This window comes from Struthio camelus, chromosome 1, assembly GCF_040807025.1.
Source record: "Struthio camelus isolate bStrCam1 chromosome 1, bStrCam1.hap1, whole genome shotgun sequence".
In the NCBI taxonomy this organism is placed as follows: domain Eukaryota; kingdom Metazoa; phylum Chordata; class Aves; order Struthioniformes; family Struthionidae; genus Struthio; species Struthio camelus.
Genome location: NC_090942.1, coordinates 26,349,934 through 26,364,650, shown reverse-complemented (window position 1 = coordinate 26,364,650; position 14,717 = coordinate 26,349,934). Strand labels below are relative to the sequence as shown.

General features: G+C 37.2%; 1 protein-coding gene across 10 annotated transcripts in view; it reads right to left on the bottom strand.

Annotated features, from left to right (window-relative positions):
* The window catches only part of TSPAN12 (tetraspanin 12), a 71,262-nt gene that overhangs the window by 42,426 nt on the left and 14,119 nt on the right, over nucleotides 1-14,717 (bottom strand). For all 10 annotated transcript variants that reach the window (XM_068932420.1, XM_068932402.1, XM_068932458.1 and 7 more), the window contains 2 exons: nucleotides 12,942-13,024; nucleotides 12,164-12,299 (listed from right to left, as the gene is read on the bottom strand). In XM_068932420.1, coding sequence (XP_068788521.1) covers nucleotides 12,164-12,299; nucleotides 12,942-13,024 — 219 coding nt within the window. The remainder of the gene's footprint in view (nucleotides 1-12,163; nucleotides 12,300-12,941; nucleotides 13,025-14,717) is intronic.

The following is a 14,717-nucleotide window of genomic DNA, read 5'->3' as shown; positions in this document are numbered from 1 at the left end:
AGTCATCAAATCTCAGATATTTTGCATTAGCTTAAAAGGTGTTCGTTCCAACAGTTCCCATTCTGCTCAGAGTAATGCTGAATGGGAAACAAAGTTCCCCACGGCATAAAATCTCTCTCTCATGGCTTTCCACCCTGCAGAGTATGGGATTTTTTTTATTGCAATTGTGTGCAATCACAGAACAGGATATAAAGTGTGAAACAAGATGTTTTATGCAGAGGTGTAATACAAGACTCTCACTGCAGTACTACATATTTTTTGTCTCGAACATACCAAGATATGTGAATTATCCGTTTAATACTATGATTTGTCTATGCTTTTCAGGCAGCAAGTTAAAAGAACTGGTGAAAACACCCTTCTATTTCCATCACTAACACAGTAGACAGGACCACGCAAAACCTGGGACTTCAGAAAACACAGCACATTGAGTGGCTTTTATAAAAATTTTCCTCCTTGCCCCCCTACCCCAGTTCCCATTTTAAACAGCTTTATTCCAAAGTATTTCCAAGAATACAGAATGTTGCAAAGATTTTATGACAGTGGAAACATTAAATTCTACTTTGAACTAGCAAAGGAAAATATAGCTAAAACTGAGGTATGCTGCAGTAGTCTCCTTCAGTGAACCAGCCAGAGCAACGTAAATACCCTAACACCCTATTTTCAGCCAGTGATAACTCTGCTGGCACAGACACAAAAGCTACATGACTGTCCTCTGAGGATGCCCTTCCCAACTATAGTGTAGGCATTATGCCAGAAATAAAGCTAAGAGCAGGATCAGTTGCCCAACAGAAATCGGATGACTCAGGGTTCTTATTGACTAGCATGACTATTGGTCTCTTGCACCAAGCAGCCCAGGCAGGTAGGAGCAGCTATGCTACAAAGCTGTGCATACCCAAGTATGTTTCTGAAGCCACACCACATCATTCTTCATTCTGCCACAGCTGGGTTCAGTTTTGGTTTTTTTGGCTTTGGGGTTTTTTTTTGCCAGTGGCCTATGTTTCATCAACATTCGAACTGTTAGTGCAAGTATAAGGAGAATCAAAGAACTAAGCACACCCCCAGCCATGCTCACAGAAGGTCACATTCATAGCAAACTTGGCAAGATCATTTTGTTTGCAGATAGGAAGTGTGATTTGGAAGCAAGAATCTAGACAAACCACGTACTGTGGTAACCTAAATTTCATCAGGATTGGAAAGGCACAAACATGACTTAATTCATCATACCTACTTTCCTCCCGCAAACCTTACTTTTGGTTTGCTCGTTACATCATGTTCCTTTTACTGGGATTAGGGCTCTAATTCACCTGTTCTGACAACTTTCTGGTTAACTACTGCCTTCCTAGAAAAACTGAAGAGACTTCATAGTCTACTAAATTCTCCCCTAGAGGACTAATATATCCCATCATGCAACACACTCAAAATATTGGGAGGTTCTTAAGTCCATTTATACACTGAAAGAGCAAGGGAGCATTCTAGATATGAAAGGAAATGGCAACCAGACAGAGGCTAACACCTGGCGTCAGAGGTTACAATATGTTGAACAAAAGTGAGAGTGTGACAGGTGTTCAAGCTGCTTGGAGATACAGGTCTAGAAATCCTTCCATTTTTGAAAAACATGCTTTTATTTGAAGAATCAGTTTACTTATTGGTGAATCACTGTTCACACGCTCTGTATTTCATTTAAGAAACATCTTTTTTTCCAAGCTTTATCTCTCTCCTCCCAAATGTTTCTCTTTTCTTCCAGAAGATATACAACAATTTTTTTCCAGACTCAAGAAAAACCACAACCCTCATGTCAGATCAAACAAAAAGTAGCTGATCAGCAAATCCAGCCTCCTCAGACTTTCTGTCATGCTCACATCACCTTTTTGGGCAACATGGACCACATGGAAAGAGGGTCGAGGAAAGATCTCAGAGAGAAGGGCATGGACTGAGGGAGATTCCAAGGGTAAGCAGCTGCAGAATGAAACCCTACGGGAAACTCGAAAAGACCAGAGTATATGGTATGTGAAACAGATGCCAAAAGATTTTAAGAGGGTATGCATAGCATTTCCCAATGGCTAACAGCCTGCCTGATAGCGTCAGCCTTGTTCTTTTGAGATACAAGCCATCCAGACATCTGTCTGTAGCCTAAGAAATGTCAGATGACCACCAACAGAACGCTTGATTACTAACGGGAACGGGACTCTTCCCATAAAACAACTAATAAAAAGTCCTTCCTCGCTCGCTAAGTTACAAGCTATGATTCCCTTTACTTTTGTTATAGTTGATATAACTAATGAGTGAATTTAATGATTAATCCAGCTATTTTTCTTAAAAATGGAGCAAATACGCATTAAATAGAGCCAGCCTAGCAGCATGGAAAACTGAAATCTTCTGTTTATCCACTCTCACAGTGCTAACTTTCCTTTTAACACCTTTTCTCTTTCCCTACCTCTCTCAGCCCTGCCCTGAAGGGATTAACAGGTCTTTTGTCATTCTGATTTAAAATTTGGTTTACTTGCTTGACATGCAGAATTTTGAGAGAGATGCAGTCACAAGTCAGCAAGGAAACATCCTGAAACCACCAGCTCTCAACATGAGCTTCTGAATGCCATCCAGTTCTTGAAAATAAGAACATTCCACAGCAAAATGATCCAATATCTATTATTTTAGATTTCAATTTCCCAGTTCAACAAATTTTTAAATAATTTGTAGAAAGTGTCTTAAACCCAGTGACCTTCACAAGAGACCCTAAGTTTTATATAAACAATTATCACTTTCAGAAATCTTTATAAATAATTTTATGAATCAAAAAATGAGTGTTTTTTGCACTGAAATAAGCATTTGGACTTTTAAGGCAGACGCCCAAGTTTTTTTGACTCACTCCTTTACCATTTGAAAGCTTTTTTAAAAACTAAACACAAAATTTTTACAAATAGTAAGAATTTTATTCACGATCTGCATTCTTCTGAAATATTAATGATCTGCTTAAAATTTTTACTTTAACACCTAATCTTTGCTTACATAAGGAAACAGGTATTATTTTGGAAATAAGTAAATGGACCCTTCACACAATTATTAGGATTTATTTGCCTGAGGCTCAACTACTACAAGTCAATAAACTCCAAGGAATAAGGGTCACTGCAAGGTCAGGGTAAAGTGCTGAACAGGACATAAGTAAAGATACACATTAGATGTAATTTCCTCAGGGCTTAGAATATTCCCTTTCCCCTTCTTTTCCCTTTACTTCATAGGATTTATACTGAAACTAAAAACTTCCCATTCTGCACAGATTTTCAAAACACAGACGCCTTCATCTCCCCTTGCCCTCTTTATTTTGTAGCAAGGAAATTAAACGCTATAGAAATGTTTCTTTGGTTAAGAAAATCTTTTTTTCCTTGTAGATATCAGTGCTGATATACATAATACCTCTGCCTGAACATGCCCCAAAGATATTCACCATTTTAAGTCAAAAAGTGCTCCTCTCAGGTAAAAAGAAGCCACACTGCAGCCCGGATGCATGCAGCAAAGCGTGTCTCTAGTAAACTAACGAAAAGAGCAAGATTAGACAAGAAAGAGAGATGAATTTACCCAATAGGACATCCACTCCATACTCAGTCTGTGGCAACAAGAATGCAGCTAAACCACAGCCTCAAGGCATGCCTCACCGGTGAGGCTGGACTGCATTTCAGACAGACACAGAGGCTTCGCTGGGCTTTGTGGTTCTGTTTACTCATTCACTCCTTCCTCCCTGTGACTCTCCTGTTCCTTATTCCTTTTAGGGAAGAAAGAAGAAACTGGGTCAACAGGCAACGAGAGAAGGGGAGCTGGGAAGGAAGGAGGAAAAAAAGCACTACAGCGGCACCACATATCATCTCAGTAATTCCCCACCTCTCACTTCTCAGTCAAGGACTCTTTCCTTATTCTTACCCTGATATCACTCCCAGCTCTCTATTCCCCAAGCTTCTACAAGTCATGCTAGTCCCTGTCCTTTCCGTACATTCCTTGCACCTACTTCCATCATTCCACTTCACCAGCCTTTCTGTTATCACCTGCTCACCCCATCAACAAAGTGAACATCACTCCAGAGGCCTTTTCAGCCCTGGTAATATTCCAGCTATTTCTACAGCCCTGGGCATCAATGACATTTAAGCACTTGGAGAGATGAAACAGTACCAGCAGCATAACAAACAGGAATAGGGGGAAAACAGGAACAAAGAAGATAAAAGCAACAACACTTGCTCCAATAGTTTTGAATCATGAGACCAGGCGCAGAGACACTTAATAAAACCAATAGTCAGGAAACATATCCCAAAGACCAGCCAAAGTATCTGCCCTTATCAGGCAAGCTTGTAAGTATAGCTTACAGAGAAAAAGTTGCCACAAATTCAGGCTGTAGGTTTTATGCTGAAAGCATACTGAAACCGTAGAATGGCTACTTTCAACACATTTCCCTTTCACTTAGCGAGTAGCTCTTTACTGCTGCAGAAACGCACAAAAAAGTTCATTCTGATGGACAGCACAATAATCACACAGCCAAACCTTGCTGTCACAAATCAAAGCTATTTTCCCCAATAGCCTTCTAGTTGCTGGACAGTTCTTTTTACTCTGAGTGGTTGGCTACTGCATATAATAATACTGCGCTGACTCTGCCCTTATATTACATGACCATGTATACAAGGCAGCTGCTAAGCGCAGGGTTGAAGGAAGCAGATCATCACTGTGAACACAGCAAACACATTTGGATGGAAGCCAAGCATTTATAGGAAGACCTGCACACTCCCACCAGCTCAATTCCTGTCTTGCTTCCCCCCACCCACACATTTTTCCCTCCATGCTGTTCAAACACGCAGCTGCCCGTTCGCTGTTCATTCAATACACAGTACTTTTCATCTCTAAATGCCTTCCAGCAGTACATTAAACTACGCAACTGGTACTTCTCATCTGTAAGCTCCCTCTCCCTTTCAGCAAAGAAAACTACATGCAGTTTCAAAGCATTTCCTGTGAAGAAATTTTATAAGTACATACAAAGCACTTATATATTTATGTTGGAGAAGGGAAAGTCAACAAAATACAGCTCATGCTTGGACAGGCAGATATAGAGGTTGGCATTGAACCCTAATACCGGTGTAGTCCATTCCACCGTGTTAGGAAGTCCTGTAGAACGTACCACCTCCTGCAAATCAGCTTTATTCTGTGGCAAGATTGTGCAAAATTGGTTAGTATCACCAGCACAGTTCCCAAAATTCAACAATTTATTTGAACTAGAAATACATATCTGAACAGGAAAGTTTTTTCCTCTATCCCATGTCAATGCAAAAGGATGTCTGATAACCACTGGCACAAACATCTCCTCAAACAGTTCACCTTTAGAGTAAAGGTTAGAAACGCGGAAAATATTAAAAGTTTTAGCCCTATATTTACTGTCTGCAGAAAGTTGCTCATATCTGAAACTACTGGGGTATAACAAAAATCTACAAACTTTAAGTGTACTTCCTCTTACAACTGGAACCTTACACAACGAGCACTTAAAAACTTAAGCTAAATATCCAGCTTTTTCAAATACCATAAAAACCCTTACCCACTGATAACCTGAATCTGAGTTTTAGCACAATTCTGGCTCCTTGAAATCTGTACTATAGTATAAAAAACCTTCTCATTTACATTTATCTTTCAAAACAAGTTAACCTGCCTTGAGAATCTCTATGGCCAGATACATAAGCACAAAAAAAAAAATACTACTTAAGGTTTAAAAAAAAATCTAAAGTATACATTTAAAAGCCATTCAGAGGACTGCACAAGCTCTTTTTCCTCCCAGTGACTTTATAAGTTTTCATAAACAAGCTGTTGAGGGAATGTAAAAGATCTGAAAAATATGAAACCCAGTCTGTCCGGTCTAATTTTAAATTGCATGGGCTTTAAACTAAGTATATTGTCAGTTATTTCTTTGCTTTCACTGGTTGGTAGTTTAATAACAACGAAATACTTCTGGTCAGTAAACAGCATAATTCCAGTGTCAAATATTTATACAAGGTAATGGAGCAGCTGTGACTCTGGAAAGACTTCACATGGGTCACAATGAACATCCTGCAGAATTAAAGAATTATGCATAGTCAAAGAAAAGGAAAAAAATTAACTATTGCTAGACTCTCATACTAATTCATACTGATTTTTGCTGCAAAATAGTTGTGACAGTGTCCTGCAGTCAGCATTTCCCCTAGAATCCCTTCCAGGATGATGTAATAGCAGTTATAGCTGATGTCTCGCAGTGTAGTAAAAAATCGCAACAGCTATGTATCCATATGGATTTAGATGGGTTTACAGGTATAGAAGAATCTATCCCAGAATGCTGATGTCAGTGAGTAGCTCCCAGTTTTTTTTGGGATGGATTTTACAGAAATCACTTTCAACAACAGTGTATCTAGCTCGGTGAGAACTACTGCCATGAAGCAGTCACATTCATGTTATGTTTGTCATATGTCTCTAGCTTACATTTTTCACTGAAATGTGAAAGCTTTCATTTTTTCCTCTCTTTGACATATTTGGCTGCTTTTACAGAAAAGATCAATTTAACTTAATAATGGTTAATCTAGTTAGGTTTCAATTTGATCATTAGACAACTTGGTCTGTCAGGTTCCTACTTATAATCATGTTCTTTCCCCACATTGACAGGGTCTAACAACATTTAGCTCAAAATAATATTTATTTCTCTGCCAACTTTGTGGAAAAAAAAAATCACTAAAAAGATTTGCCTGACTATTGAGTATTTCTTACAGTGTTTCCCTTTGTGAAAACTTATCCAGACAAATTTGAATCCTGCGCTGTGTGAATGATATAATTATGGAAAATTCATAGTTATAAATGCCAGAATTTGCAATGGAAACCCCAGCCAGGAAGTCTTTTCCAGTGGGAGTTTCATGAATCTCCTTTTCAAGCAACTAAGAGTTTACTCTTGTTTTCTTAATGAAATAAGAACTTTAAGAAATTCTCACACCCTTAAGGTTACTATTCAAAGAATACACAATATGTGCCTTTTTTTTTTTGTAGTTAGGCTATGTGCACAACAGATTTTAAAAAACAATTCAAAATATACATAGCCTCAGAAGATACAAAGAATGTTATTGTATTTAAAGAGCTAAATAATCTTGCTTGAAAAATGGTAAAAAAACACCACAAAACCTGGGCTTCCATTTCTCATCCTTGAGCCATTTATACCGTTTATGCCAGTCATTTGGAGGAGTCCAGATCCTCCAGTTTAAGCTAGCATCGCTGCCTAGTTCTCGAAATAAAAGCGACCCAGGATCCCATCTTACTCTCAGGCCTCTCTCTCATGAGCAATCTAGATTTCTTCATCCTCCACTCCAAATGCTATGTGCACAACTTTCTAAAATCTCTTATGCTTTACCTGACTTCCCTCTGAATCAACAACAAAACAACTCCTTAATAAATATGAATTTTTGGTGCAACTGTGTTCCATGGTTACAAGGACGAGGACAAAACTGCTCTCATGTGCCAAGCTGGGCAGAACATCTAATGAACCTCAATAGTAGCTACTATTACTGGTAGCTTCCTCAGTTAACATATTGGTGACAAAAGGATTCAAACTGAAAAGCATTCCCAGTTTTGTAAGGTATTTTTACTAGTAAACTAGAACACTCTTAAGAAAGGTTACGATGTAAGTAACAGAAAAGAAGAAAGAAGAAGACTCCAGTACTCAACAAAAAATATTGTCTAAAAAGATGATTTGAATAGTAAATATTAAGGAAAAGTCCTCCTCTGCTACTTTGGGCTAAATATTTTTTCTGAAGCTTTTTAAGCATATAGATAGAACCACTAGACTTACTTAAGTTGGTATAATTTTGCATTGTCAGATGCATCGAATTTGCCTGTTAAGCAGCTTCCTACTTAAAAGAAAATTACTGTAAATTAAAAACTTATTTGGGCAATACAACTTTGCCTTTAGAGAGGATGTTGTTTCTGAAGTAATCTGCTAGATACAAAAGACATGGATTTAATTTCTTCTGTGCCTTTGAAGAACTCCTCTCACTGCATGTTTTAAGAACACAGAATAGAAGATTTTGTTTGACTAGGAATACAAAAGTCATTTTTAAGTGAATTATGAGTTATTTCACAAGAAACTGCAAGGACTAAGAAATTAATGTTACACCAAATGGTTACATACCAAAGGGCATCTCACATTAATTTAATAAATAGAACACTGGCAAAATAAAATGATACTTAAGATCCTAGTATTATTATTTTTTGTCTTTTTTTTTTAAACTTGTTCTAATACAGTTCGATTCAGCCCTAAGTCTTTAACCCACAGCTTTTCACTGTATTTCATCTCACATTATACAATAAATACATGGCTGGAATTCTCACAGGAGTTATTTCCAGTTAAAGGCATGTTGTATCCTTCAGGAATCATGCTCTCCGCACATATTGTTTCTCCTTTGCCTCTATTTCAGAAACCTCTCAGGTATTCTCCTCTGAAATGAGGCACTGGTGGTAGCAGTGGCTTGCAAGTAGAGAATGTGCTTTCTAGTAAGGTTGTTAGAGCCCATGTCGGGCATGCAGAGTCATGCAGTTGGAAAGAGACCATATTGCTGCACTATAAAAATACACGAGATACAGCCTTAGCTGTAGCAGAACATAAGGCAGGAGCCAACAGTGAAAGTCTCACGCTCAACGTGCGACACGCAACAACTCTCAAGCACTCTCTTCATAATATTACTACTTCTACAACTTTAATAACTCTACACTTAGACTCCAAGCAGTAATAAATATACAAACAGTATTTTATACTTCTAAATCAAAATGACTAGACATGCTGAACATCAAATCTATTTTTTACATTAAAGAGTCATACTATGAATAATTATATTTTCAGTTTGTCATGGTTTGCTCTAGAGGACTGGTACAGCAAGCTGCAGAAATTAAATATTATGTATTATGTATTATGTATGAGTATTAAATATCATGATGAAAAAAACAGTCATTTATCATAGGGACAACAGTCAAACCTTCTTATCTCAGAAGATTCATTCTAATACTTAAACAGTTAACACTGAGGGGGAAAAAAAAGAAAGAAAGAAAAAGAAAATAAAAGAAAAAAGAAAAACAGCAAGATAACCACTCAGCAATTTGTGGAGAGGCCTTCTGCACCTGAAATAGTCACTTCTATGTGGTCATTTGCAACACACACAAAAATTACCTTATAGATACTTATGGTACATACGGGTTCTTTATACCACTAGCTTTCATGAGCACGTATTCCTGAAGCACGTTAAATTAAAAGATAAATAACGCAACCATAAAAATGCTGGTTCTCCACATTATCCAGAGCATACATCTCAGAAGACTGAACACATTTATTACAAATACACATACACAGAGCAGGACTGCTACACACAATTGGAGATCGAGCCTGTACAGATGCACCAAATTTCATTTAACAATCTGAAACTTTCACAGTTGGTCAAATGACCGTGTATAAACAATAGAAGATGATATATTATTGTCTTCTCATGATTATTACTATTAACAATAAACACACTAGTTCAATTTATATTTAGGCCCCACGTGAAGCTGAAGAGGTTCCGAGCACTTAACTGCAAGGTGAAACTTCAAAAACAGATTAATATAAGTTGTATTAAAAATATGGAACACAATGATATATATACATATATATATATATAATGGTCCTTATGCTTTATTAGATCTTCCAAAAATCTAATTCAATTAACAACATTGCATTAGTATGCTGTCAAAAACATCAAGATTTCGTTCCGAGTATCTTTGGATGTATTCATTATGGCTGTTTCTGCACTTCAATGGGAAAAGTAAAATCATGATTGAGGAGGCTATTAATGTTTTACACGAAGGTTCTTTTCTTCTCTTTTAGTTCATCTCGTTTTACAATGGCTCATTGTGTTGAGCCATCACTTCTCTGATTAGTCTGATGAATAAAGCATTGACTGATGTCTGCATATTTCTGCAGTATAACAGGATTGTACTGATTTAATGATTAATCAAAGACAGCGACACACTTAGGAAGATATCATTTAGGTTTTGCTTATCAGTTTGGTTAGCAAGAGCAAATTCTCATGCTCCTGAGAATGAAATACTGCAAGTTAAACTATAAAAATGACTTGTCTTGATTTAGGGTTATTCGACTGCTTGAACACACATTAAATAAATTTACTTCCAAATGGCATTAAAAGCTATAAATGATTTCTTCTTTTCACTAATAGTTTAAATAAACTGGAGGCCAACAACACTTAACTATTTTTTAATCCTTTTTCAGTTAGTTGCCTTTCTTTTTGAAGGTTGATACAAAAAACTATAACTTATATTTGTTTTCAGTTAATACGTAGTATTGGTCAACATTACATAGTTGTTTTTGCCTTTTAATTCACCTTAAAAGCTATCACCATAAAATCAAAAACATTATGAAAATAATCTTATAATCTTACAATAAAAACTAAGGGCTTCATAATATCTTTTAATATTTTCTAATAGTTTCATTATTTATATAAAATAATTTACAAAGCCCTTTTAAAATATGTAAATAATCTTACTAGATAAATAATTACATAGCATAAAATTGCAGGAATCTGTTATTTTTATGCAAATACTCATAACTATGTAACATCTTAGAATTTACTACCGCTAATTGTAATATTGCAAATTTAAGCCTCAGAAATAGAGGTGCATGACTATCATATTACTATATTCAAATTTAAATAAAAATGTTTCCCTAAGTATGTAACTTTGAAACTATAATCTTCATATTGTACTGTAGGCTTAAATATTCTAAAGGAGAAACAGCATTTGCCATCTTGCAATTAGGGAACACTCGTACTACAGACCTTCAACTGGAAATCTCAAATAAAGCTTCGTCCAGTTTTCTCAAAAAAGCCCTTTTAACACAAAGCCTTAGTACACTTTCCTGATTGTTTTAGCAGCAATAAGAATACCTTCTATTACATAAAACAAAAGTTTGCATAAATCTCAGACAACTTGTCACTTTTGTTGTCATCTTGTGTAAAACTGGTGAGGTCTCACGTAGGTAAGTCTGAACAGATCCAAAGTAAAATGCAACAGCAGAATCTCTGGGAGAACGCAGAATACACGGTGGTGAAAAAACAGCATGATCTCAACTATTCCTGTAAAAGGCTCCACCTGGACATTCTCAAGAATTAAAGGATTTTACCTGTCCACTTTCTCCTGCTGGAATTATAGTATCTATAAATCTGATAAGCCTCTCTCACATGTGTTGCTCCCACCCTCTCAGGCTTATACCCTGCTTGGAATCCCACTAATCCTCACATGAAAAGACTGAAGCCCAACTCTGCAAAGGCCTACCAGATAGATTTCTTAGAAGCATATAGGTACACAGTACTCCCCAATTTCTGCAGTTGCCAAAAGTCTAAACATTTTTTAAAACATAAATCTATAAAATCTATGTAAGCTTTTTATTGTCCTCTAACTCACTGACTTCCAGAAGAAGTTAAAAGACATTTGGCGCCCTGTATAGTCAAAGTCTCATCACATTTAAACTGTGCATAGAGCCTTGCGGAAGAGAAGCTATTGCACTTCAATGGCTGTTGGTTTACTTATGCAGTCTCCAAATGAAGGTGGCTACTTGAAATTGATTTTTAAATTTGCTGCATGAACTGCAACTGCAAAATTCCAGATTCAAGCAAGAGAACGTAAACTTTCCAAACACATTCACGATTAATCTTCATCAGCTACAAATGCTGTTACTTTACATCTGTAATCAACTGCATAGATAAAGCAAACCCTGGGTTATCTAGCTATTTAAAGTCTGGGTTAGCGAGTTATTTAACAGTCAAGACAGTAGCATAAGGGTTCACTTCAGAGCTCATGTTCCTGCAATTACTAGTACTTAAAGAGTTTGAGGTTTTTCCTTCAGTAATTCCTCCACTACTAAATGAACTAAATTTTCCACAAACGAGACACTGCTTGTCTTATAGTCATAACATAATGCATTCTAGGCAATAAATTCTTTCTCACTGTATGCTTTGCAATCCTAACACAATGATAAAAAATAAAACAAAAAAAAAATCAGTATTTATCTAGTACCCGTGCATTATACTTTTCTTTCACTGTTCAAGTAAAACAGAAGATAGGTGTTTTTAGAGGTTATGAAACATACCCAGACAAGAAGCAACAGATTCCTTTTCACTGTTCCACAGTAGCCCAACATTCCAACTATGATAAGGAAACAGCAAACGGCAATCATGACTGGATGGACCACAGGAAAATATGTCAAAATGACAGCCTCCTCCACCCTGAAGCAAATCAAAATCAGAATCAAAAAAACTGTAATCACACACAAAAATTATATAGCAAAAAAAAAATGCAGTATAGCCATTAAAAGAAAAGAGGTACATTAGTAGATATACTATAAAAGTTTCACAGAAATCACTTCTATAAAGTTTTGGAGTCAAATGGTATTTTCAGGTATCAGACGGCAAAGCACAGCCTGAAACCTCTTTGGGGCAAAGGCAATCTTCCTGTCCTACACTTGTACGGTATGTAGCACAATGAAGCTCTGTTCCATGACTAGAGCTCCTAAGCATTGCAGTAATAAAACTAACAACATTCTTAAATCTCTGAACTGAATAAAGTATTCAAAACTAAACAGTAATATAATATGGTTACATGCTGGCAGATGGCCAAAAATTGATCCCTGTCAGGAAAGATAGGCACAGAACTAAGATTAAATTAATGTCTTTCCCCTATCTGTAATTTCAACTGTTGCTACAAATTGCAAAAATTGCAAAAATATACCTTTTAACAAAATAATAATTAGAATAACTGAAGGCATCATAACTCTAGAAATTTTAATTAGTTAACCTCCTACACAGAATTAACGATATATACCACAATCATTCTGCTACACAGATTAGTAGGTTTAAGGAAAGCCTTACCTTGTTTCTGCAGTTAAAGTGAGAACATTATTCAGGTAGTCCCTCATCCAAGCAGAAACACCTAACACACTGACAGACATCAACTAAAAAGAAAAGATGAAGTTACACACCATGTATTAAAAAAAAAAAAAAATGCAAGATCATTCATCATTCAAGAACAGGATCAATCATCAGTAACAGCTGTCATATAATTATTTATCTGAACAGAACATTTTTCCCCAAAATTGTAATTGTACACGCTTAGAGTTGGTTTGCTGGCTTAGAGTTGGTTTGCTGCCCAAGTATTTGGGGAGCCAATGATAACTATCCTCTCTTCCAGTATGGGTAACTAATGCCTGGAATATCTTCTCTTCCACCCAGTGAAGTGATACCAGTACTGTCTCAGTCCCTGCCACTGCACAACATAGCACAGAAGCAATAGGGAGAATTTATGCTACTAAGATCAGTGACTCTAGCAGAGCTCCCAGATGATATCCACCAGTCTGCATGAAACCATGAAGCCATCTGCAGCACACAATCTGTAAAGAAAAATCTGAAGCCATATACAGGATACAATACAATAAAACAGTTGACACATAGAAGAGGTAAATCTTGTGGTTAAATACAGAAGAATCAGATTCTCTCTCTTACTCTGATAAAGGTTGACTTTGTGGCCTTGAAAATACCACGAACGCTGTGCCTTAATTTCCTGAACTGTAAAATGACAATAAAACTCACTCCCTTTTGATTTAGATTAAAAAGCCTAGCTCAGTAAAGTGTTTTGGTGTCCAAAGTCTGTGCATGGCAGAGTTTAGGTGCCCAATTATATGGTGCCATCACTAGTATTTATCTAACTCCCAGGCACTTCAGATGCATAAAGCCAATACACTTCCATGAGAGCTGTTCTCACAGCAAATAAAACCCTGAGACTGAGCCTACCTAGAACTGCCACCACTTTGGTAGAGCTGAGTTTCTGTCACCTAATGCCTATCTTATACTTCAGCACACTTCGGACCCTCAAGTGAATGTTCTTGCCTCTAATTTTCTTGAGAAACCAAAACTGAATGGCGTGGTCAGAACCCTTCTACCACATGCTGACAGCACTGGTTATTGTGCTCTGCCCTGAAATCAGAGGTGCTACTAGAAGACAAGACGTTCATGGTAGTTATCAACGTGGGTAGTAAAACTGTAGGCCTGAAAACAGAGCTAGCAGCCAGTACTCCCTTCCTCCTGAAGGACGTAACCGAAGCTGTCATCCCCCTGTGGACACTTTTGTTGGCCCTAAGAAGGCATTTCCTCCTGCATACGTCGAATGGATGGAGCGCTGCTCTCAAGCACAGAAAGTGAGGGTTGCAGGTTTGAACTCCTCAAAGGGAAGGAGCGAACCACTCAACTTTTCTACAAAATGGAGCAAAGTTAAGGTTACTATATACCACCTTCTATTTCCCAAACCATTTCAGAGAATACAGCTGGTTTATTATACCCAAAGGGAGAATTTAGACAGAGAAGGCATGAATATCTATCTCACATGGGCACTTAACTCTGAACTGTAGTTCATGGGCTGAGCCTGGCAAACTCACGATTTCAGGAGTACCACTTTCTTCAGCTTTTCCAGCTGACTAGCTCAGGGAGGGAGAGCTAAGCACGCTCGCTCTCCTTAATACTATTCCTCTCACACATTGTACAGAAGTATGCTAGGAAGCCTCTGCATTATACTAACAGCTTCTTAAATCAGTGAGAAACACTAGACTTGTCAGTCCAAAATTTTATCGCATTTTGCTTTCTCCATCTTAGTTC